Source organism: Trachymyrmex cornetzi, unplaced genomic scaffold (assembly GCF_001594075.2).
Source record: "Trachymyrmex cornetzi isolate Tcor2-1 unplaced genomic scaffold, Tcor1.1 scaffold67, whole genome shotgun sequence".
NCBI lineage: Eukaryota > Metazoa > Arthropoda > Insecta > Hymenoptera > Formicidae > Trachymyrmex > Trachymyrmex cornetzi.
Genome location: NW_017299992.1, coordinates 1 through 24,332, shown reverse-complemented (window position 1 = coordinate 24,332; position 24,332 = coordinate 1). Strand labels below are relative to the sequence as shown.

Below are 24,332 nucleotides of genomic sequence, written 5' to 3'. Positions count from 1 at the left end.
TGAAGATTTATTTTAGGAGCTTTCCAACAAGAGACTTCTATTCGATCCAAAGTCAATACGAACCTAAAGTGTGGATAATACATAATATAATTGTGAATTTTGAAAATATCCTTTGTCCATAAATGAGCCAATTATTTTATACTTGATTGATTTTATTGTTATTTTATTTTTATTCATTAATTTTATCGCTGATCGTATATTTTTTATTGTTATTAGTTAAATAGAGTTTTTGTTTTTTCTCGAATAATTATATATAAACACTTTTTTTTTATTCCAAAAACATAAAAAAAGCTACTTTTATTTAATTGCACTTTTTATTTTGTTTTTGTTCGCGCGTTTTAACTAAAACAATTTGTTATACCTAAATACTAGAGAAATAGCGATAATAAATTACAATGTATCATGATTTTATTAAAATATTGAAATATTATCCTAATGCTGTTTTCACTTTTCATTTGCCACCTTTCGAAATACAAGAATTTTACATATAAAGAAAAAATCAACAAATGCGTTATACATATTCGATACGATTGAAGGTCTGGCTAAGAACCAGCCAAGTTTATATTTTCAAATATTACAAAGAAATCTATATATATGTACAATATATGCGTCATATATTTACAAAATCTTATTCTCGTTTTGCTACTATTTTTAACATGAAAATAATGCCTTCCACAAGTGTAATTGCAATATACAATTTCAATTGAAAAAAAAATCACTAAATGTCACGATACAAATTACTAATAAGAATGAGTTTGGTTGATTCTAGTAGCCACACCTACAGTTGTTATTAATAAAATTTTATATTGCATGATATATATCCCATATTAAAAATTTATACGGTATTTATAATTCATTATTTACAAGAGTCATATAATTAATTAAAATATAATTATTACAATAAACTATAAAGTAATCAAACAACAATGAACTTGCCATAAAAAATTTAACATCTGATCGATCAAGCTATATGCACATTTTGACAAGTTAAATGGATGGCAAGAGGTCCCTTGGACTTGAGCTGACTGTTTCTTGCGTGTGACCACGTTTCTGAGCACAAGTATGACATGTATGAGTTTACCTCTTCGAGGTAATAATGGCACTTGGCACTTGCATATGTATTCTATTATAATGTATAACACTGGAGAAGATGTTTCTAGAACCCGTCAGAGACGCGATATAAATATAAAATTGCAGTTTTTTTTTAATTTTTACATTATCCGAAATTCATAAAAATTTTAAATTTTATCATAATACAATTTTCCTCATTCACAAATCCCGATTATACTTACTACGAAATATGACAAAAAATGTAAAAATATGATAAAATGCAACTGTAATCTGTATATCACGTGATATGAGAAAAGTATAAATAAATGCAGGTGTCGCCAATTATCTCGCATGATCGAGAGAGCGTTATGTCCTATTACAATTTCCTGCTAGATTAAAAACGCGAATATTAAATAGAAGCCCTTTATACTTTTTGTATTAAAAATCGTTATCCCAACCAGAAATATCGTCGGGTGGCGGCGGATCGGAATCCGCTGGATAAGCGTCGAAATTCGTAGTGTCTGTAGCGCCTTGAACTCGTGGTAGTATCGGGGGTTCCAAAGTTCTTGTTTTTAAACCTTCCCAATTAAAGCCATCGAACCATCTATAACAAATCCACAGGAATATATTGTTCTGATCTTTGATTTTAAAATGCTAAGATAAGAATATATATACATATATATATTTACTTATGCTTCTGTATTTCACTAATGCCACCTCTTTGATATCCAAGACGTTCTGCTGGATTATCCCTGAAAAAGAACAATTAGTATTGTTAATATTAGTCAACAAATATATTATGCTATAAATATTTATCACGAAAAAAGAATAAAAATTCTAATATGTAAAAGTATATCACAATTTACCTGCAAAGCTTTTTGATGAGTGCCATCGCGTTACGTGTAATGGATCTAGGAAATTCTATAGCATCAATTCCTTTCAAGATAATATTATACGTCTTCATCGGATCAGCACCCGTAAAAGGAGGCGTACCCGTAAGCAACTCAAACATGAGAACACCAAGGGACCAATAATCAGCGCTTATATCGTGACCTTTATTTAGAATGACTTCTGGTGCCACATACTCTGGTGTACCACAAAAAGTCCACGTTTTCCTTCCGTTATCTAACCGTTTGGCAAAGCCAAAATCCACAAGTTTAACATATCTAAAAAATAATACGACAAAATATTCTAAATCCATCAAAATCTATTAAGTATTACGGAACATTTTTTTTATAATCCAAAATTAATGCATCAATATGTTCATAATTTTTTTTTTAATTTTCTCAAAATAATATATTATTTTATTATTATACGGAATATATTCTTACCCTTGATTATCCAAAAGTAAGTTTTCCGGTTTAAGGTCTCTATAGATGATATTTCTGGAGTGCAGATAATCGAATGCTTCCACAACACATGCAGTATAAAAGCGTGTAGTACCATCATCAAAGTATCCCTTGTCCCTAAGAACAGTCCATAACTCGCCACCCAAGCAGGCCTCCATCAGCATATAAAGATATTTTCTATCTTTAAAGGTTTTGAAAAGCTTGACTACAAAATCACAATCCGCTTCGCTCATAATCCTCTTTTCTGACATAATGTGCTGTTGCTGTCGTGTCTCGACGATCTGCGCCTTCTTCATTTGCTTCAGAGCAAAGGATCGTGTGCTGTCTCCGGCAATTTGGACTAATTCAACTCTTCCGAAACCACCCACGCCGAGAGTCGCAATAGTCCGAAGGTCTTGTAATCGTACATCCCGAAATTCCTCATTTAATCTAAAAAAATTGTAAGATTTCAATATAATTGTTAAACGGTACAAATTATTTCTTTGTTATGTTAAATGTATATTTGCAAATTGCAAAGAGGCTTTTCTACATTTTCGCCATGTTTTTGTACACAATTTATTAACAATATTAATAATATAATTTTATGCTAATAAAAAATTATCGATATTATTAGTAAATTGATATCTGTCTTTGTTTTACATAATATATTTTTGTTTTTATTACTGAACTTACTTGGAATGTATAGTTTATTGTCCCATCCTAATGTTTCAAGCGTGGAACATAATTAACATTTACAAATAATAGTGATTACAGCTATCTCTCTCTCTCTCACACACACACACACACAGACACACAATTCTAGGGTACTTATCTATTAATCTAATTTCTGTATAGTTAACAAAAGATATATATACCTCCTACGTTCCACCAACTCGTCCCTGTATCGCGTTCGAATTTCGTCCAAGGATGAGATTAATTGATTAAACGTTTCGCGGTCTATTACCAAACAATTCACTCCTTCTGGATCGTCAGCGATAATATTAGCAGTTCTGAGATCATCTCTATAACGGTGAAGTAAATTAGCATATATTTATATCTTGATCTTATTAAAATTAAATTAATTAAAGTGCGAAAATTTCATTAAAAAATATTACAATCTTGAGATATATTTAAACAAGACAGTAACAAATGACGTGGGATGTTTGTTTTCACAATAACAAAAAATCTTGAATGAAAATTGAAAATAATATTAATTATGCTCACCCTTGTAAAGCTTTCTCACCGAAGAAATCGCCTTTTCTTAAGGTTCTAATATATTTCTCTTCCGTTGTATCGGGCTGTTTTATTGTCACGCGTACTTGTCCTCTACTGATGATGAAGAATGTGTCACCTCTCGCTCCTTGTCTTATTATATAATCCCCATTGTTATAGAACGTCTGTAAATATAAAATTAATTATCAATTATGTAATTTAAAAGTAACGAAAGATGTTTTGTCAAGAAAGTCAGCTCGTACCTCTTCTAAAATATCCGAAATTTTGATTAGAGTTTCCTCGGGCAGGTTTTTGAAAATTGGCACGCTGAAACGTAAAATCATGCGTCAATTCTAAATGTATACAACATAAGATTATTTCTACAAGTTTTTATTAGATATTCATAACAGGTTACTACATATAAGGTTACTATTTAATCTTTTTAACTTGCGAAAAGGCTGTAATTCTCAACTCGCAGACATTACGTAAGAAAATATTTTCTAGATAATGGAATATTTTGTACGTAATTATTAGATATACAAAATATATTATTAAATATACAAAAAATATATAAATTCACATGAATTTATCTTTTAATACTGCCTCATTAACATCATTTACGATAGTTTTGCTGTAAACTGAATTATTGAGGAAACGTTGGATGACATTCGTATTTTACTATCTGTCGTGTTTTATACACACATATGTATATGTAATATTACTACTAATATTTTTCATAAATAATTATGTCATCAGTTACATCATATAAAAATTGATTGCGCCACGTTACCGATCATTAAACATGTAAACGGTTAATCGAGTTTTGCACTGTATTTGATGAAAGTCACGTTTTTTCTTATCAGAAAGAACGTGACTTTCATCAAACACAGTTTTATAATTATCCAAATTTAATCATTATCATACTTTAAATTAAGTCGTTCAAAATTTAGCATTCGTCATATTTTAAAAGTTGAAATTACAGATATAATCTGCAAACGCGGAACTTTATATTCCTAGTGCAATGGCAATAAAAAACGATCCGTTATTCAAAGAATATTCCATAATTCTGAGAGCGTAAGATATGCTAAAATATAATGACATAATTTTTGAGAAATATCAATTTTATGATGAGATCTTGTTCGAGACACAAAACATTGAAGACGATAATGATCAAATAAATAAATCAGGATAAGAAATTTATTTACTTAAAAGAAACTAAAATCGAGGATATAGACTATAGACGCAGAATTTTACATTGTTATTGTTATTAGAATAAAAAGCGAATCGCTATTCAAGAAATGTAGGTATAACAATTTAAAAAAAAAGACGTAAAAAATATCAATTTTTAGAAAATCTAAAAAATTTTATCACGGAATTTTGTTTAAAACAACATTTATATTTAAAGACAACAATGATTAGCCCAAAATTTTTTATGATAAAAAAAAACATTCAATTATGCAAGGATATATCTGACAGCATTAGATCAAAGTCCATTAGAAAAGTTTAGATATCATACTGATTTACCTCTTTAAGAAGTCCGTGTATTCAGCCTGTCTCGAGAGGCCGGTCCTCATCATAATGGTTTGGAAGCACTGCCGGTCGATGGCCCATAATTGACAATCAGTCGCAGCAGTGATCGTTGCTGTCCTCTTGCAATTGTAAAGAATCGCGAGTTCACCCAACACTTTACCATGTTGCAAAGTGCTGAGATATTTGCCGTCCCTCGATACCTCGACCTTACCCTCTGAAAAAGAATTTCAATCAGAGATCAGAGATATAATCTCTTGCTGTACGACGATTGTGAGATACTATTGATATGAATTTAAATAGTTTGTGCTGCTGAATGATTAATTTCGAGATCGGAATTTAATCGTCAATATTAATATTGTATTTATCATCTTAATTATGTATTGTCTTATACTATGTTTGTTCATATTAAAATGCTACTTAATTAGTTCGATTATTTCGATTTCATTCACGAACAAAATTAAGTAATTGTTATCGAAATTGCTAAATTTTCTCGTTCGGCTTGTAATTATTAGAGAAGATTAAAATTGTTATCCAGTTATAAATATATGCTATTCAACAGACCGGAACAAAATTCTGTAGTGGAAAAGTTGACTGTTTATCTCTCTCCAAAACTAGTATTAAAATTAATTAATATCTTAAGAGTTGACCTAGTCGTCCAGTGACCATCGACGTGTTTACTGAAATGTGAAACTAGAAATGTAAAACAGTAGCTCTTGTCAAGATATATTGGCGGACTGCACAAATATTCTAACTCACGTTCGATTTCCTTGCTTTGAAAGCTATGGAACAGTTCTGAATATTAATAATCAATTTTTACGTCGCGCAAGTCAGGTGATATATTCCTGATGGTTTACTGACATTTCTAAATCAATTAAGCGTACGTCGTTACTTTTTTAAGCATGTCAACGCTCATTCATGTCTTATCGGAAGGACTTGATGACTTCTTAGAAAGATTGCTTTGTACAATGTTAAGTCATGACAAGCTCGCAGACTGCTGTGCAATTACATGCTTTGAATATATGCTATGTGACATTCTCTACTAATATCTTTCTAGTGTACAGTTGATTATATACTTTGGAGTACCTATTGTAAATGCATTATCTATTACAAAAAATATAGATGGATGATCTTTGGATTCATATATTGTAAATGCTTTCCAAAGTGTTACATCTTATTTTCATCTTAGAATTATCGTCTTAATTTTAGCTCAGAAATATGTCACTAAAATTAATGTCGCGAGCTGTAAGACATCCTGTATACGGGATTTGCTAATGCAACAATGGTAATAAATTTCAATCATTTCTTACAATCTCAACATTTCTAACAATCTTATAATTTGTCTGAAATTCTTTATGTTGTATTCTCTTACTAAGACAAAATACTATGAGTATCTGTAATAGAAACAATATTAAACAAAGTATCTCTAAGACCGTAATGCGAATACACAACAAATAGGAAAAGCCCTAAACGGTCAAGCTATATTTTCATTCAATACTTATAATTATATAATTCAATATGAATTTATATACTCATATCCAATCCTGCAAACTGAGCGCCGAATTTAATTTTCAGTCTTGAAACGCAAACCTAATAGAACTGGAGTAGTAATATCACAAATTAAATTGATAATCTGTAATACAATTTTAATCGCTCACGCGATCTATCATGATTTTATGATGCGATATTACATATATCAGTACATTTCTGCGTAAATTGCGAAGGAAATATTACATATGATTCTCTTCTGTAGAACTGCATATAAGGGGGTCGAATCAATCAAGAGAGGATCTAGGCATCTAGGCAGATTACGCAAGTCAAAGTAGCCTTCCTTTTTTACCGCCATATCATTCGTCGCGACTCAATCGAGTTCGACATTGCGACAGGACAGTCCACGGCCACGTATTGTCCCGCGAGCGTTGCTTTCACTTCCTCGCGCATAACGCCTATAGTACGAGTCACACAAGGGTCTCCGAACCGGTTCCGTTACCGATCGTGACTCGCGCGAGATGGATCGTATCTTTCGCCATCGAAGTTAACCATCGAGTTAAACGGCGGCTATTAATAAGCACGCGCGTCGGTATGCTCCCGTCTCGCGGAGAATGCCCCGTACGATGTCCTGTTTGATTCCATGCATCCGTTAGCGGCAATCTCCCTTTGAGACAACGCGTCTCATCGACACAGGCGGTCTTGCAGCATGCGTACGTTATGAGTCACGAGGTACAGTTGGACCTCCGTATTCTTGACTTATTGAGATCGAGCGATTTCTCTATTCTTGGAGCTCCGCTATTTCCTCACTGCAGCCTAACTACTGCCAGAAATCGCACACAGAAAGAACAATTCTACTGAAATATGTACTAATCTAGCTGGATACAAATCTGAAACTAATTTTGTTGGACTATTCAAAAGAATTATATAAGAAATTTAAGCGTGATGAGGAATGCTACAAAAAGTTTGACATTTTAATAATTAGCTTTTGTGTGTGTGTGTGTCCTACATAATTATTTTGACAGTCCAACAAAATTATTTTCAGATATGTATCTAGCTAAATTTTTTGATACTTCAGCAAAATCGTTCTTTCTGCGAATTCTGTTCTTTGCATTTAAAATAAATCAGTTTTCTCATACATATAGATCGTATTTATATAATATATGTGTAGATTGATAAAATGTTCTCTCTTTTTATTATCTTATATTATATCTATGATATTATCCTCTTACATTTCTCTCTACGTATTTTTTTTTATTTTGTGTATTTCTTTTCTTTAATTTTCTTATTTTAACATATTATTTATTAATAATAATTCTTATTTTTTATCACACATTATTTTATTTATGTACTACCGGTTTTTTTATTTTCTGTATACTTATTTTTATATATATATATTTTTTTTCTTTATCATTATTATTTACTGTATGTATGTCTTTAGAAGGTTTGCTCTAAAATGATATAAATGCTCTATTTAGCTATCTATTTATCTATATTAGTAAATATACATGCGATTCTCAGCACGTGGTTCACGTTTCCAAAGATAATGGATTATGATTTATGATCGCCGATCAAGATTTATAGTAGTCAATTGTCGATTCACAGATAAAAAAAAAGTCTTCTCAGAAAATTCAAGAAAATTCCAGAAAATCATTGATAAGAAAAGTATTTAATCATTCGAGACGCGAAGGAAACTATTCTCATGGAAATAGGTCAATATGACGCGTGCTTCTTTTCACAGATTTCATTCTTGTTAGTACACATTCGCAAAGTTGCATGAATTTGCATACGTGATAAAAGCACATATAATAGAAGCTGATATGATCGCTTTTGTATTAACGACTACGTGCCCTAAATTCAGAACAATAGACTGTAAGATGTGCAAATTCGCGCGTTATTTCGACGATGATCGCGAGGATAAACATCGGTTTAATTACAACTAAAATCCACTTTAGATTTATAATTTATCTAAAATGAACTATGGACAATAACGTTTATTGATAAATTTCGATATTATATCTATTTTTTAAATGCAATTGCGCATCAATTTAAATAAGACTAATTGTAAAGCCGAGATATATATATTCATAGTCCGTTCTTATTTCAAGATTGTCTTAAGTAACGCCTTATAAGATGCTGGTTCTGAGATATGGTTCTCAGTTATGATTCAGTAGTTGGTTTATGACATCTCAAAGCCTTGCTCCACTAATGTAAGATTAACTTTAATCTTGGTTTAACTTACTTGTTTATCTTTTTTTTAATTCTTAGAATTAGGACCGAGATTAAAGTTAATCTTACATTAATGGAACCGAGCCTAGCTAAAACTGTACTTAAGACGATAGTAAATATATATAAGAATCGATTATGAATATCTGCTTAAGACTTTCTTCTTTATTAATATAGCATAAAATTACAGTAATTTCCAAATTATAAAATTTAAGTAATTTTATGCTGTAAGTATGGAAATATATGAAAATTGTATTACAAAATCACTCGTTTAGAATGCGTAAGAAAGTCTAGAAAACTCGGAAAATGTTGATAATGCTTGCGTGCGCGTATTACAAACTTTGGAAAGTGTACATGATTGCAATGTTAATGAAGAAACAACGTTGAGATTTTGACGATGAATTGCGTGCCGCGAAACGACTATAAGATTATAAGTGGAAGATGCCAACGATTAAGCTACATGTAGTTCGACATTCGATTACGAAAATTTTTGTAATTACAAAATATAATGTAAAATTAAATATTTTTGTTATACGTAATTAACTAAATTAAATAATTAGAGAATTTCTCAAATAAGATTTATAAGAGTCTATAAATAGAATAACATTTAAAAATATTACGATAAACACGCTCACACAATTAAATCTCTCAAATATTTAATAACTATTCTTCATAAAATTACTATTAATAATCTAAAATAAAATAAATAAAAGTTATCCTTCGATACGAGTATTTACAAAGATATTTTAGATTCATTATTGCTCACACGTCCATTCGAGAAAATAAAAAAAGCAAACTCGACAAATGGCATCTCCCTCATTAATGTCAGTTATCTTGCGTAAAACTATTGTGCTCTTATGCACACGATTCGCACAATGAAAACCTTTCGATTTGATTGCTACGAGAATAGAAGCGTCCAAGTTTGAATGCCACTTCGAGAGTCGCGGAACCGAATATCGGCAAAGTCATACTCTTTAGTCTCTGCATGACTATTCCGTTTAATCTTTACGAATAATGTGCACCGATATTCATAGCGTATTATAGATAATTACATAACTACGCTGTGAAAGTCGAGAGAATTGTCCTTCGCACATCTTTATCACTTTCGCAAGAATAAAACAACCAAGTCCATTGGTCACTTTCTGCGATGCGTTTCGAAAAAGGAAAAAAAAAACTCATGAGAGCATTCTCTTACATGACGCCCTGCTTATCAAAACGTAGATGTTCCTGATGTGTCATCGTTTCACCAAAACAATCGATTATGCATATCGTTTGTTTAACAAATATTCAACGCTGCGCCGAGTACATTTTATAAACCGCGAATTGTCGATCTTAGATGACTACGTCGCGATTAATCACTGCAAACTATTCTACATCACCTCGTATTAATATTTATAACTCATCGATATCTCGATGTCGGTTATATATTTATAAATTAAGATATCGCGTAAAAATAGCAATAACAAAAACGTTTGTTTATTATCATCATATATTCTTCTTATCAGATTAAAAATAAATTATTTCTTCAGGTCTTTTCTTCTAAAATATCTATTTCTATACTTCGCAATGTGCTCGAATGCTAATCATCATGCATATGACGCTCGTAGTTGATACCTCTAACTGGGGAACAAAGAAACTCTCGATATACCTATAACAAACTTCGCGGAGGAGAGAAAACGAAGAGAGAGAGAGAGAGAGAGAGAGAGAGAGAGAGAGAGAAAGAGAAAGGAACGAACAACAGAAGACTCCTCATCGAAGTTCATGTCCGTGCATATACTACACTGTGGTAACTTCTTCGTCGTTCGCACAGAGCACCGCTGAACATATCCATGAGCTTTGTATATACATATATGTATACAATATATATGTATATATAAAACACACGGTATATGGCCTACCATGACGACATGTAACAGGACAAAGAGTTTACGCTTCACACATGATATCCTCTTGAAGTTTTACACGAAACTGGCGTAACCGAATTCCTGCTTACTTGCTCTGGTAGCTTCGGGCTCGTATTGAAGTGTGAGACAGCGATCGGAAAGTCAAAATTAATGTGATAAGCGTGTAATTTATTTTTATCAGAAGTAAACTACCGTAATCTCTATCACACAAAGTGTCTACGAGAAAACTTCGTCGGTGCAACCAATTTGATTCACGATTTTCATTTCCCAGAATGTAGGTCAAAGACAACTCAAGAAATCCTAATAAAAATATGATTAAGAGAAAGTGAAGAATTCGTGGAGAAATAAGGCAGACCAGTTATCGACAACTGGAATTCTGTGAAATTATCTTTCACTTTCATCGATCAGTATTTTATGAATGAATGAAAACCTTTGATGAGAGTTGGTGAAACGAGTTTCCAGGTATCGGTCTTAACTTGCGATTAGTATCTGCACTGAGGGACAGATCCTGTCACCGTGCAACAACGAGGGTACGAACGTTATGGCGAGAACCCTCGAACGTTGGCCGAGCGTTGATTACCTCATTGTTGCTTCTGAGCTGCAGAGTAAAGTCACGGTTTTTTGCATAGAAGGCGCGCAAAACAGGATGTCGAATTGGAACACTATACGATTGCGGAAATCGGCTTAACAGCCAGTTGTTGAACATTCATCTATTACCGATCACCCGCGCGTTTGTATCCTTTTTTTCATTGTCCTCCTTTCTATCCCTCCCAAAACTCCCAAAAAAGCCGTCAAGAGCAAAATAGGTGAATATTACTTGAACAGAAAAGAGTTCAATGTTGAATTAAGTAATATATTTAATTAAGGAAGTATTACACGCATTTTCAAAATAATGAAAAAATTACAGATTAAATCTTAGTACTTAAAAGTAATATAAAAAATTTGGTGGTGATTTAGAACCTGAATCAAAAATTATTTCAGTAAGAATTAGAAGTGTTTTTATCTGTGTTGTAATAGAAATATAATTGAGAAATAATTACAAAAGTCCCAAATTTTTTATGTGAATACTTTAAATATTTAAGATGATTTATATGAAGTTTCATTGCGATGCAGAGATTAGTTATTCCGCAAATAAACAAAGTTTATTTGTTTATTTATAGAAGAAGTAATCTCTACAAATTTCGTATAAATCTTGAATACTTAAAGCACTTATACAAAAAAATTAAGATGTCATTTTTAAAATTTTAGCATTTAACAATAAAAAATAAAGTAGATAAAATAATAATAAGTAAATTTCAAAGCTAATGAGAATAAATAAACTATTTATATAGTTTATTTAAAATATAAATATTAATACATTTGTGAAAATGTGTATGATACATCATTAAATCGTATTCAAATTTCCTGTATGTATTTCGATATTATACATACAAATTTTTAAACGAGGTGTAATCGCACAAACAGATTCATCATTTAAGAAAGTCCTTAAAATGCTCGCTTTTTACGACTCTGCTTAATTACCCTTAGTAGGACACAAGATTTATTTCTGCAGTTAGACAATTAGGCCTACACGTATACAGACAACGATTATATTTCATTGTATTTTATTGAGAATTATAATTTTAATTAACGGAAACGACGCGGTTAGTGTGGTCCTCAAGTATCGCTAGCACTTGAGACGTATATTACATAGCCGTTGTTGAGTCACGATGACGCTTTGACAAAAATAAATCGCAGGATCTAAGCGATTTTACATGGCGTTCAAAAAACGATGCTGTTGATGTGAAATAACAGATCGAGTAAAATGACAACAATCGAACGAATTCATATGTAACACTCTGTAACAATATAATCTCGCGTGCGTGTATCAAACGCTTTTAATATTTTATTCAAGTTATTAATTTGATTTATCATTGAAAAGATGATAAGAGTAATTATATCCGGCCTGAATTTCAGTCGTCTTTCGAAATTATCGTTCCAATTATCATGTGTCCAATAATTATCATTAAGTAACACTAAAACGTTGTCGATCTAATCGCATGATTTATCGCATGCAGATAAATGTAATAATTAACTGAAAAATTAAGATTATTATAGGATTATAAATTTCTGTCTGCGGTATGCAGTATATGCCTACATATATTGCGCGTTCGCGTGAATATAAGATTAGAGAGAAAGTAGTTAATTAAAATCGTCTTATATGTTTGCTGAATAAAGGTAGGCTCGGCAATGTTTGCTCGAAAACTTGAATTCGACGACAAAAAAAGATTCTGTCGTGTAGCAGCTGTCGAGATTTCCAGTTCTATAGACGATCTTTAAAACCAGATGCCTCGAGTATCAAACATTTCGGGCATCTTACCTCATCTGGATACTTCGCGTGTTACAGTGAAATGAAAGAAACAAGATTTACATAAGAAAAAGATTTATAAATTAATCATTACTATTATATTTCCTATTTTATGTAAAAGCACATTTAACAAATCTCGCGTTTTCAGGAATAGAAGAGCAATTTGAGGTCATCAATAAAAAGTATTTACGAGTCTATTAAACTAATACAGTCATTTTAGCACAAACAGATTGAATATACATTTCGTTCGCAATCCGATTTTGTTGACTCATCTGTAATTTTGAAATATCATCCTCACTTACAATTCTAGTACTGTTGACACTCACAATTAGAGAAAAAAAATATAGTGATAGTCAAATTTCAACTCTATTAATATTACAAAATTTTATACGTAAAATTAATATACATAGTTGAATTAATGTACACAGTTGAAATTTATATTTATATACTTTAATTATATAAATTTTATGTAAAATTTACATAATTGTGTGTGTGTGTGTTATGTTTATAGTTACTATCATTATATGTTTCTCTGAATTTGGTTATTTCAATTTCATCAAATTGTAAGCTCAATGGCATAGTTATCGCTTGTATTCTTATTTTTGATGAAATAATTGCGGCAACAAAATCGAATAAAACATTCAATTTCTGTATATATTTCATGCGAATATTATGTTAAATCGGCTGTGTCAAACATGCATGCTGTGCCATTAGAATAATTGTAGTTCTCATTCACATTCATTGAGAAATTGAGACTTTCTTTTCAGAAAAAAATGACACACTTTAATGCACGTTTATATGACATTAGAGACATACAAAAACTTATAACTGTTGCATGTGTTGCAGCAATGTAAAGTTTGTAGGTATAATGTAAACACCTTTTTCTTGTTTATCTAATTTAAAGCGGCATACGCGTTGATAAGAATCCTACCAGCGACATGCAAGTGTTGAATGAAATTTTTCGAATGTTCGATAAACAAACTATAAGAAAAAAAAATTCTAAAAAATCATGCAGATTATTAAATTTTTATTAATTCGGTTTCTTGAAATATACCAGATAAAATTTACAAAATGTCATTGTTGTGTCAAATAAATTGACACGACTTTTATGAACGTATTTATACATAATTGCAACTGAATGCACAGAAATGTTAATATCGAGTTTAACATATTCGAATGTCACTATATGTAAAACTGACGATAACTGACGAAGTCAACTTTGCTTTCCATTATTCTTAATAACACGTCAATATACGACTTTCTCTCGATAGCGCATGATGCCACAAATTGACTTGCAAATGATAAACCTGCTAGTAAGAATTTACATTAAAAAATTCAAAGTCGACACACAATTTATCTGGAATGTAATATAGTCAATAAATACTCAAAGTTTTTTTTTATATAAATACGAAATTAAATGTATAGAAAGTTTTGAAAGTGTTTATTGCAAAATTAAATTCAAAAATTCAAGATGTTTTTTCGTCTGAATTGTAAAATAAAATATATAAGTAACAGCTTATCTTTTATTATAAATTGAAAGATATATCTATAAATATTCTAAAAATGGAAAAAATTATTCATGTTGTTTTATAAATATCCTGACAATTTCGTTATAAATGTCAATAGTCCGAATATTCATACGTTATTCACAGATATGCTAATTTGCAGATTTTATGGTGAGACTAATATAAATGTAATTTATCTAAAGTGCATTAATCATGGATATATAGAAATTCGGAACGCCTTTCGTATCCGTGTTGTATAGATAATTGAAACGTGTCGTTGCAAAACGCAAACACAATTGCGTGTACAAAGTGAATGATAAGATCGCTTTTCTCGAGCGAAATAGACGAAGAGCCAATTTCGCGAGATAATCCGGTTTCGTGCTCTAAAAAATACGATATCGAGGTCGACTTCACGCGACATCGGTACCAAAAACCTTTGTCCTATCCACGCGCGTCAAAGAAAACTGCGGATATAGATGTGCGTGTGCATGCGCGTTTGCGTGCGATCCGCTCCATGTTACGTTCATTCCCTCTACATGTCAGAATAATTATATAAACGTGTATCATATACATATTTAATTGTAAGACATAACGACGTCCGGTAACCGTGTACACAGTGCCTCGGAAATCACGTACTTTCTCTTCTTTTTTTGTAGAAGATCGTGCGACTTCTCTCGAGAAATGTGTAACTTCGGATATACTCTATATGTTTTTTAATTTGGTACAGTTATCTCGTAATAATTGCAAATTTAAATTAATGGTTTTTCGATATTTCCCTTAATTGAAATGTTGAAACGCCAATATTTTCACGAATTAAAATTTTCAGTCTTCAGACGAATAACAAAGTCATGTTTTAAGTAAAGCTCTAGATTTATCAAAGTAGTGCAAAGGTGTGCCATGTTTGCTCTAATAATCGTATCATATGAAAGAATTAAAGAATTACTAAGCGCTTAATCGATGATAGACTAGTTAAGTAAAAAATGGTGATCGAAATACGCAGGAAAGCAGCCAATAGAAAGATGTGATTGTCGGTGTTTGCTAGGATAAAAGGTTTGACTCTGGTAAAGATAGAACTCCAGTTTTAGAGATATTCCCCTGCAAGTTGGACTTATAAACAAAATTTTAATTATAATTTTTGAAATATCCATAAAAAGACCAAAATTTTGGAAAAAGATTGCGTTGAACTAACATTTCAGTTACGAACAAATTTCTTTGGAATTAATCAGAATCTGCGTAAAGAGATTGCACGATTTTACGATCGTATAAAGTACACATGTAATCGGGAGCGGTGTAAAGCAATTGACATATTCCTGAGAAAAACCTAACAAGAACCAACCCGGATCACGTCATATCCGTGATAGACAAATACCTTCGCGTATCTGACGTCTCTTTATGGGCTGCGGTGCGCCAGTACGTCTTCTCCTCGCGTAGGTATGAACTGGCACAATCAATCTCGGCCGCGGAATGAGGAAGCCCCCTTGAGCGTTGTCAGGTGACGGCTGGTTCGTCTCGAGGCATTCGCTGTCGGTGGTACCGGTGCTGCTGGATCCCCTGGACCGCGCGTCTTCCTCTTTTGCCGAGGACGGCCCATTGTTCGGATCCTCCAACGCGGCCTCGAATCGCGATACCACTTCATCGGCGTATGCTCGCCTGTAAGGCTCGTCATCCTGTTGCCTGGCGGAAATCTTGCTGCTGCCGTTGCTGGTCCAGTTGACCCCGCACTCTCGCCAGCTGGCCTCGTAGAGCAGTTCCATAGCCCTGCCGCGCGTCGCGTCCGGGTCCAGGAGGAGTTCGGGATCCTCCAGAACCGCCCGGCCGGGATAACTCCGGACCTTCATGACCTCGAAAGTCGCGTACGAACAGAGCGAAGATCGAGAAACCGAGTTGGGCCGGGCGTCCCGCTCTACACGGTCTACTCGGTCGGCGAGACTTTCGCTCGCGATTTTTTTTTTTTCGATCCTCTCGAGTCCTACTGCGCAAAGGTCAAAAGTCGAGCGCTGCGTGGCGACAACGCTAGCATCGCTTTCATTCGGTGAGACAAGATTAATAGCGTTCCTGCAAGTAGACACATTCTTGACTCTCTAGTTCGCCTTTCCACTGTGGATCCGAGATTTATTCAACAGTCTATGTTTATTTCTCCTTGTCTTTTTGATCTTCTTAAACTTTGTTGATTACAAATCGTGCACGAACAACAAAGCAATCGGCTGTCGAAGCGGTTCACGAAGATGAGAATTGAAATTCACAGACCGGATTCATTAACGTTCGGGATGGGAACGTGAAGTTCCAGTTGAAACAACCGAGAAACATCGCGGCACGAGTCTGGCGTCGGTCCAGAACAAAGATCGACGACCCACGCGAAAGAAAAGATCACTTATCTTCGGATTTTCGCATCGATCATCAGGTTCGAAAGCCATCGGCATTCCTATCCGTTTCGATATTTATGTGGCTTACTGTTCCGTTACCACGAAAGTAGGCGGACTACCGACAGACGGACGACAAGACCAAGAAACAAGTTCGACGGACGTTGACGTCGGATCCGCGTATTCACGACCGTTCATTCGCGACTTCCGCTATCCGGCCGTCACTGGCAAACCGGCGTGCTACGAAACAACGGTGTGCGGGAAATCGAGTCATCACCAGACTACCGATGTTCTTAGCTCCTACAGAACTTGTTGAGTCTTCACAGGATTCTGTTATTTCTCGTTGTCCTCGAGTGAATAAGATCCTTGTCTAGGATGGACGAGGATCAAGGATAAAGAACGTAATCGACGAAGATGAAGAACATAACGACGAATTTTCTGTGTTATTTATAAAAGCTTCAAATACGATCGTAAAATTGTTTCTTTCGCACTTACATTGGATTTTGTAACCTGGACCTTCGACACAGATAATTGATAAACAGCGATAAATAACGTTAAACGATGTCACGTTGCGTCACAAGTAGCTAGCTAGTAGTTTTACTTTTGAAAATAATGCGGGAGAAGAATCCTGTCAAAGGAGAACACTACGATTGCGAATCGCATCGCGTCTGACGCTCACTGACAGTATTCGCGACTGGTGAAAAGTATGCCCGTGAGCGGCAAGCAGCACCACGAGAAACTCCCTTCCCTTGGCGAACCGCGGGAGTCCCCACCATGGATATATGTACTCGTGAGAGAAAGGACAGAGGTTCTCATTTCATCCCGTACTCGCCCCCGCAACCGCTTCCATGTATGAGTGCAACGGCACTTCTTTTTATACCTGTGATCGCAAAGGTCCGGGTCTCAGAAATTATAAGTCCCCGCTAACTTCATTAGGTGTAATAATGAGCCGATGAAGATAAATGTAAGTTCTTGTGTAAATGTAAAATAAAAAGATACGGGGAAACAATATGTAATCTAATTTATAATGCAAATGTATTATAATATTATAAAAGTATTTACAGTGTACAAAAATAATCTTTGTATATCTACACATATTTTTGTACGTATATCAATATTATTGCTTAAATTTAATACTTTATCTTTATAATGCATTTTGCAGTAATTTAATATTTTTTTTGTACAATCTGTATATATTGAATCTTTTAAAAATGTTCAATCGAATGAAAGTTAGAGCTTTAAGATATTTAAACACGTTTTTCTTAAATTCATAATGCAAAGCAAATCTGCGTTAAATTTCTGAAACGTCATGAAAATGAAATGACTAATAAAAATTTTCGTATATGATTAATGAAAACTTTCCTGCACTTCATCGTTAAACAATAATCACAATATACGTACTATGTGTGTATATGTATATACGGAGAATGTTCGCTTTTAATTACGTAATTACAACGACACGGATGAGTGATAATACTAATGATTGGATCAGTTGAGAAAGAGAGGGAAAAGCGACAAGTATTGCATTTTTACGTAAAAGTAAAACGCGGTACGTCATTCATTACGAAATGGCATCGGCGCGATATCCTTGTCCAACGGAAATCGAATTCCGGGAGAAAAAGAACTGCATTGGAGCAGAGAGTAATTGTTTTTATATAAATTTAGTCGATATCAGATCGTTTCTATTGTAGAGATCACTTAACGTTCAATATCTGTATTTACTAATTCGTATTGTGGAACAGATGTGAATATTTAAATCTAATACGTCCAAAATCCGGAAACTTTTATTGTATAAAATTACAATACAATTAGATATTATTTGATCAGAATCTAAATAGAAAATTTAATTCAGACCTGAATATATGTCAAATGCTAAATGTGAAATATGATAATGAATACAATGAAAAACTTTTTCTATAAGTTGTGATTAAAACCAGTATTCATGCAACAAAATTTGTCTTAGTTTTAAACATATCTGTACATTTAATTGTGTTACACGGAAAGATTTTGTTTAAATATCTAAAAATTTAAGTAGATATAGATCTAAAAATAATTTTGTCGGATTATCCAAATATTGTGTAGAAAATTCAAACATAATGCTGCAATACTGCAAAAAATTTTGATATTCTAGCAACCAATTTGAACATCCTACACAATTATTTTGATAGTCTAACAAAATTATTTTCAGATTTGTATTGAATTAAATTTTTAGATATTTTAGCAAAATCATTCTTTACTTGTATTTTTCCAAGAGATATGTACAGGAGAAAACGAATTTCCAAAAAAATTTTATAAAAATTATTTTTACATACAAAAATTATATAGAAAGGCGTAAAATTTGTTCAAGTTATGATGAATATGTAATTTTTCTAATAAAATGACGCATTATTAATAAATAACTGACTAAACAATTTTACTGTCAACACAAAATTAACGTCGATGATAATTGCCTGTTTGATATTCGCGTAAATTACTCTTACAGTTCTTACTCGTATATAGTAGTATGTTTAAGCTTACGAATTACGTAATCACATATTTGTAGCAATCCCTTAAGTATTATGCATTTACGTCTCAACTTATGTAAATAGTAATAATTTCAATACAAACGATACTTAAACATGTCGAACTAAAATAAATTTAACTGAATTTAATAAGCAATAAGAAAATATGTACGTAAAAAAATCAATTAAAAAATATTTGTTTTACATAACCATTACGTTACTTGCATTCGTTGTTAATTACTCAGGCATTACGCTGATCATCAACCGTCCAATAAGAAAATGATTGAGACTATCCCTCTTAAAACTATATACTTCTGTTTTTCTTTGACTTTTGGACGTCTCAGCGAAATAACATAAAATAAATAAATATGGATCTTATTTTCCAAGTAATTAGAGAACTTATACGTGGGACAACTTTCAAAGTTTTATAGTTAGTATTAAAAGCAAAATATATAAATTAATTTTGAAAAGTCATTTCGCAATCTATATTAAGATATATATATGTATATGTAAAATAAGTTTACCTCTTTTTTTTTTATATTTTTTGAGTTATTCTATAACATAAAAGTTCATCGAACTTGAACAGATAATTGCGAACGCTTCCGTAAAGATAAACGAAGTTGAAAAATCACACGGTGCCATTACCTGATAGCTTAAGTGCACAATGTAGAATTTTTTTTTTATATATGTAAGAAATATACGTAAAAAATATGCGTCAAGAAATTCAATTATTTAGATAAGCATGCATTATATCATAATATATACATTATAAACTTTTTCTCATGCATGTTCGACAAAAAGAATCTATTTTCCTTTATTTTACATAGAGTCTATAAATAAAATTACGATATCATGTTTTTAAAATATTTGCACAAAGTTGAAGATATAAGGAGATTTATAAACATCTCAAGGCAGAACAGGTAATCACTCCAGTTAATAACAATACAATCTTCTTAGACAGACCCGTTGCTTTTCCTGTTGATTCCATATTGTCAATTGTAATTATGCAGGAAAAAAATAAATGGTGAAAGCTTTTCCCGTGCGGGATATTCTTGAACAAATATAGTCGGAGAATAACAACAGATAACCAACAGGTGCATTTGTGTCGGTATTCTCACATAAAAAAGCATCGCAATATGCAAACAATATAAGAATAAAAATGGATCTGCAGGCGAAAGTTTTTTCTAAATATCATAGAACAATTTTTATTCTCGACGCATTACAACGGTGGAGAAACGGTCACGTATGAGAAAAAATTGGCTCGTAAAAAGAAATCACAATCAGTAGAGAAATCAAATAAATTACTATAATATATAGTTTCGAAATAGTTGATTAAATATAAAATAACTAAATGTACTTAATTAAATCTTTTTTTCACAGAATTACGAATTTGCTTGGAACAAGTTTTTATATTTTATAGTTAATATTTAAAAGCAAATGTGTATCAAGTTAGTCTTGAAAAGTCCATAATTTCCGTTAAAATATGTATAAAATAAGTGTATTTCTTATATTTTTAACTATCCTATGATATAAAAGTTTATCAAACAGTTCGAACCGAGTTCGAATAAAAAAGCAAATACTTTATTTTTATTCGCTTTGTACGAAACTGAAACTTTTCGCAGAAACAGTTAATATTTATTTTCTGTTATCATCGTGTGCTATTATTAGCGATCTATTTATTATTTAATTTGTCTTCAAGCAGCAATTTTCGTAACGCTTTACGGATTTTCCCGGAACTGTCACATTTCATAAAGATGAGCTATTTACTTACCCTCCATGACGAAGACAGTAGAGCCGACATCTCCCTCTTGTATAATTATCGAACCAGCTGGAAATGTAACAGGATACATGCAATCGACAATCTCCCGGATTTGTGTAAGTTCCAAATTTTTCATGAAGTCGTTGTCCAGTATGGCAGTTTTGATCAGCTCGCGAGATCTTGAAAAAAAAAAAAGAAAATCGTTGATAAATTTTTCTCTCTCTTTCTCGCTCTCTCATTTCTTCTCTCAGTTAATCTCTTTTGTATTAAAAGAAATAATATTCCTATAGCAGAAGCATAAATAAATAATAAAAATATAATATTAAATGTATCTCAAATATCTTTTTCAGGAACAGATTCTTTAACAAATTTAATTGTAAGAGAAATTCTTAGGATGCAAGAGAGTCTAACAAAAGTATACCTAATAATATATCATTAAATTATTAATTACACAAAAAAAAAAAAACGATTTCGTTGTAATATCTAAAAAAAGTAAGTATATACAGATTTGAGAATAATTTTGTTGGATTATCAAAATAATTATGTAGGACATTCAAGCGCTAGAATGTCAAAACTTTTTGCAACATCATGCTTGAATTTTCATACATAATTATTTTGATGGTTCAACAAAATTATTTTCAGATCTGTACCAATATAAATTTTTAAACCTTTTAGCAAGATTGTTCTTGTGTAATCTCTAAAGTGTAACACTGACTTCGATCTAAAAATATAAGTCAGTATTATAAAGAATACAATGTATTGAAATTAATATCTTCGAATACTCTCGTAATTAAATTTTGCTTGTAATCACAGAAAGAATCATTCAGGTGTGAAATTAACATGACATTATATTAATATAAAAATAATAATTTTAATTATTTATATAATTCCTTATAAAAATAAAAAAGTTCCGCATTTTTTATACTAAAACTAAAATTAAAAATATGGTATGCTAATTTTGATTTTTTTATAAAACTGCAGAACTTTTTTTATTATTGTGAGCATCTGTAGAGTTATGAAAACTGCTACTGGAACTGTCGTTATTTTTTTTAAATAGAATGTCAGTGTCTATATGTACTAACTTCGTAGATAGAATCATTCATGCGTAGTTACCGCTTTCAGTAAAATTAATTGAACGGTTCTTTTGGAGCAGAATCTCCATTAAATAAAATCTTGACGAAACTATATGCTTTATTTAATTTCATTTTTACAAACTATATTATATAAATATGAAATATCTCATTTACGCTCAAATGAGCATACATGTTTACAGTAATCATTTTCTGTGTTAAATATGTCAAGATACAAATATCTATAAAATCAAGATCGACTGATATACTACGATATCAGAATTTATATAAGATATAAATACAGTAATGGAAATGACAAAAAAGAGCGCGAGCGCATTTCTCATCAAGGAAAATCGGAAGTTTAATGAATAAAATAAAAGTCATGCGACGTTCAAGGCATTTGCCGATCTACCTTTGCGGCTTGGTGAACTTCACCACCGGTTTCGTATCGCTTCTGAGAGGTTCGGCCGATATGGCTTGTCGCTTCAGTCTCTGATTAGAATCGATGACAGTAGACGCCAGGTTCAGCTCGACAATCTGCCGGAACTTATCGATCTCATTTTGGAGGTAACGAATCGTAGAGTCGCGTTCCTCGAGCGCCTTTTCAAGTATTTCGACGATCTCATCGCGACGTCGCAATGCCTCCGTACGTTCATACAGCAATCGCTTCAAGTCTCGTATCGAATCCATTCCCTTTGCTCTTCACCGTGCAAAATTTACGAATGGCACTCTTCCTCCCCGTCAAACAATATCGCGCGCGATCCCGCGTGCCATACACTGCGAAAATGTCACGCTGCACTTTTATTATTCTTCAACGGACCTTTAGGTACAAACGCAAGAACAACCGAGAAAGTGCATGAGTATAAGCAAAAGCTGCGCACAACAAAGATCGTAAAAGTTCACACACAAACGTATCTATATATCTGATAATCTGATGTTCCATCGAACCTTAAAAATGATAATAGAAGTGATTTGTAAAAATATTGATCTAGTTCTACAATTTAATTAGCAATTTCCATTCCTGAATTTGAGATCGATAAAATTTTGATATGAATGATAAAGGATTTTGACTTTTATTAAAAAAATTCTAGACTATCTATTTTACTTTAAAAAGAATTCTAACGATTAAGTTTAAAAAAAAAAATACAAAGTGATATAGAATGCCAACTTTAAACACACATACTTTCGTCGTAATAACATTTCAGTTAAAATTGATTTGAATCATAAATTTTCTATAAATCTCTGGAGGTATTACCTAAATCTCGTAAAAGAATGCAACATTAAAAAAAAATTTTATTCTAAGATAAAAAGTCTTAGACAATTTTTAATTTTAGAATTTAAACAATTTTTCCATGTTATATTTAATATAGATGTAATAAAAATCTTAATAGTTAAATAAAGAGTCGAGCGCGAAATTAAAGTTCCTGTCGAACATCGAAGACACGATTCCAAAAGCTAGCAAGATATATTTATTGCCTCAGTAATAAGCCAAAGTTAGAAGCACGTCGGTTACATAAGACACTAGATACGGGCAAGTCTATATAAATAACATAACAAAAAGGATATTGTAGAAAACTTTCTGGAGAGAATAATGACTGCTAATATTATCTCGAGAAACAGGTCCGTACAATATAATTACATGTTGCTGTGCACAAGATTACGAATCACGCTTGTACTCAAGGCGCTTTACAATAATATCATGATTGTAATAAAACGTGCTTATAATATGAAAATATTAGTATATAAAAAGTTCTGTATATCTTAGATAATCCTTCGATAGTATATTGTCAAGAATTCTCGGATGCTATATTTAACTAACACGTTTGTAATTTGGATTGAGGCATGAAGAAAATATTTTAAGCACTTTCCGCATTTTCTTAAATAACTTATTCATATTGCTCATTGTATTACATAATCAGAGAAGAAAACAGATATACATATAGATAAAAATTAATCATGTATACATTATTATATGAGCAAAGCAATAAAATCGCTGGAGATTGTATGATTAATAATTAAATATTTTATATTAGTTCACATGTTACATCAATCGAT

The 24,332-nt window shown here is 32.1% G+C and overlaps 1 protein-coding gene across 2 annotated transcripts; it reads right to left on the bottom strand.

The window, feature by feature from the left end:
• Nucleotides 1-859: 859 nt before the first annotated feature.
• for (cGMP-dependent protein kinase for) lies at nucleotides 860-22,982 on the bottom strand. Of its 2 annotated transcripts, XM_018517217.1 has the most exons (10): nucleotides 22,690-22,982; nucleotides 21,220-21,386; nucleotides 5,115-5,334; nucleotides 3,854-3,917; nucleotides 3,603-3,775; nucleotides 3,254-3,400; nucleotides 2,382-2,828; nucleotides 1,917-2,216; nucleotides 1,740-1,802; nucleotides 861-1,654 (listed from the first exon to the last, which is right to left on the bottom strand). In XM_018517217.1, the coding sequence occupies exons 1-10, from the start codon at nucleotides 22,965-22,967 to the stop codon at nucleotides 1,489-1,491; spliced, it is 2,025 nt and encodes a 674-aa protein (XP_018372719.1). In that variant the 5' UTR covers nucleotides 22,968-22,982; the 3' UTR covers nucleotides 861-1,488. The 2 variants fall into 2 exon arrangements, with proteins under 2 accessions (XP_018372718.1, XP_018372719.1); XM_018517216.1 differs by lacking the exons at nucleotides 21,220-21,386; nucleotides 22,690-22,982 and adding an exon at nucleotides 15,957-16,677 and having other exon boundaries at nucleotides 860-1,654.
• Between the last annotated feature and the right edge of the window lie 1,350 nt (nucleotides 22,983-24,332).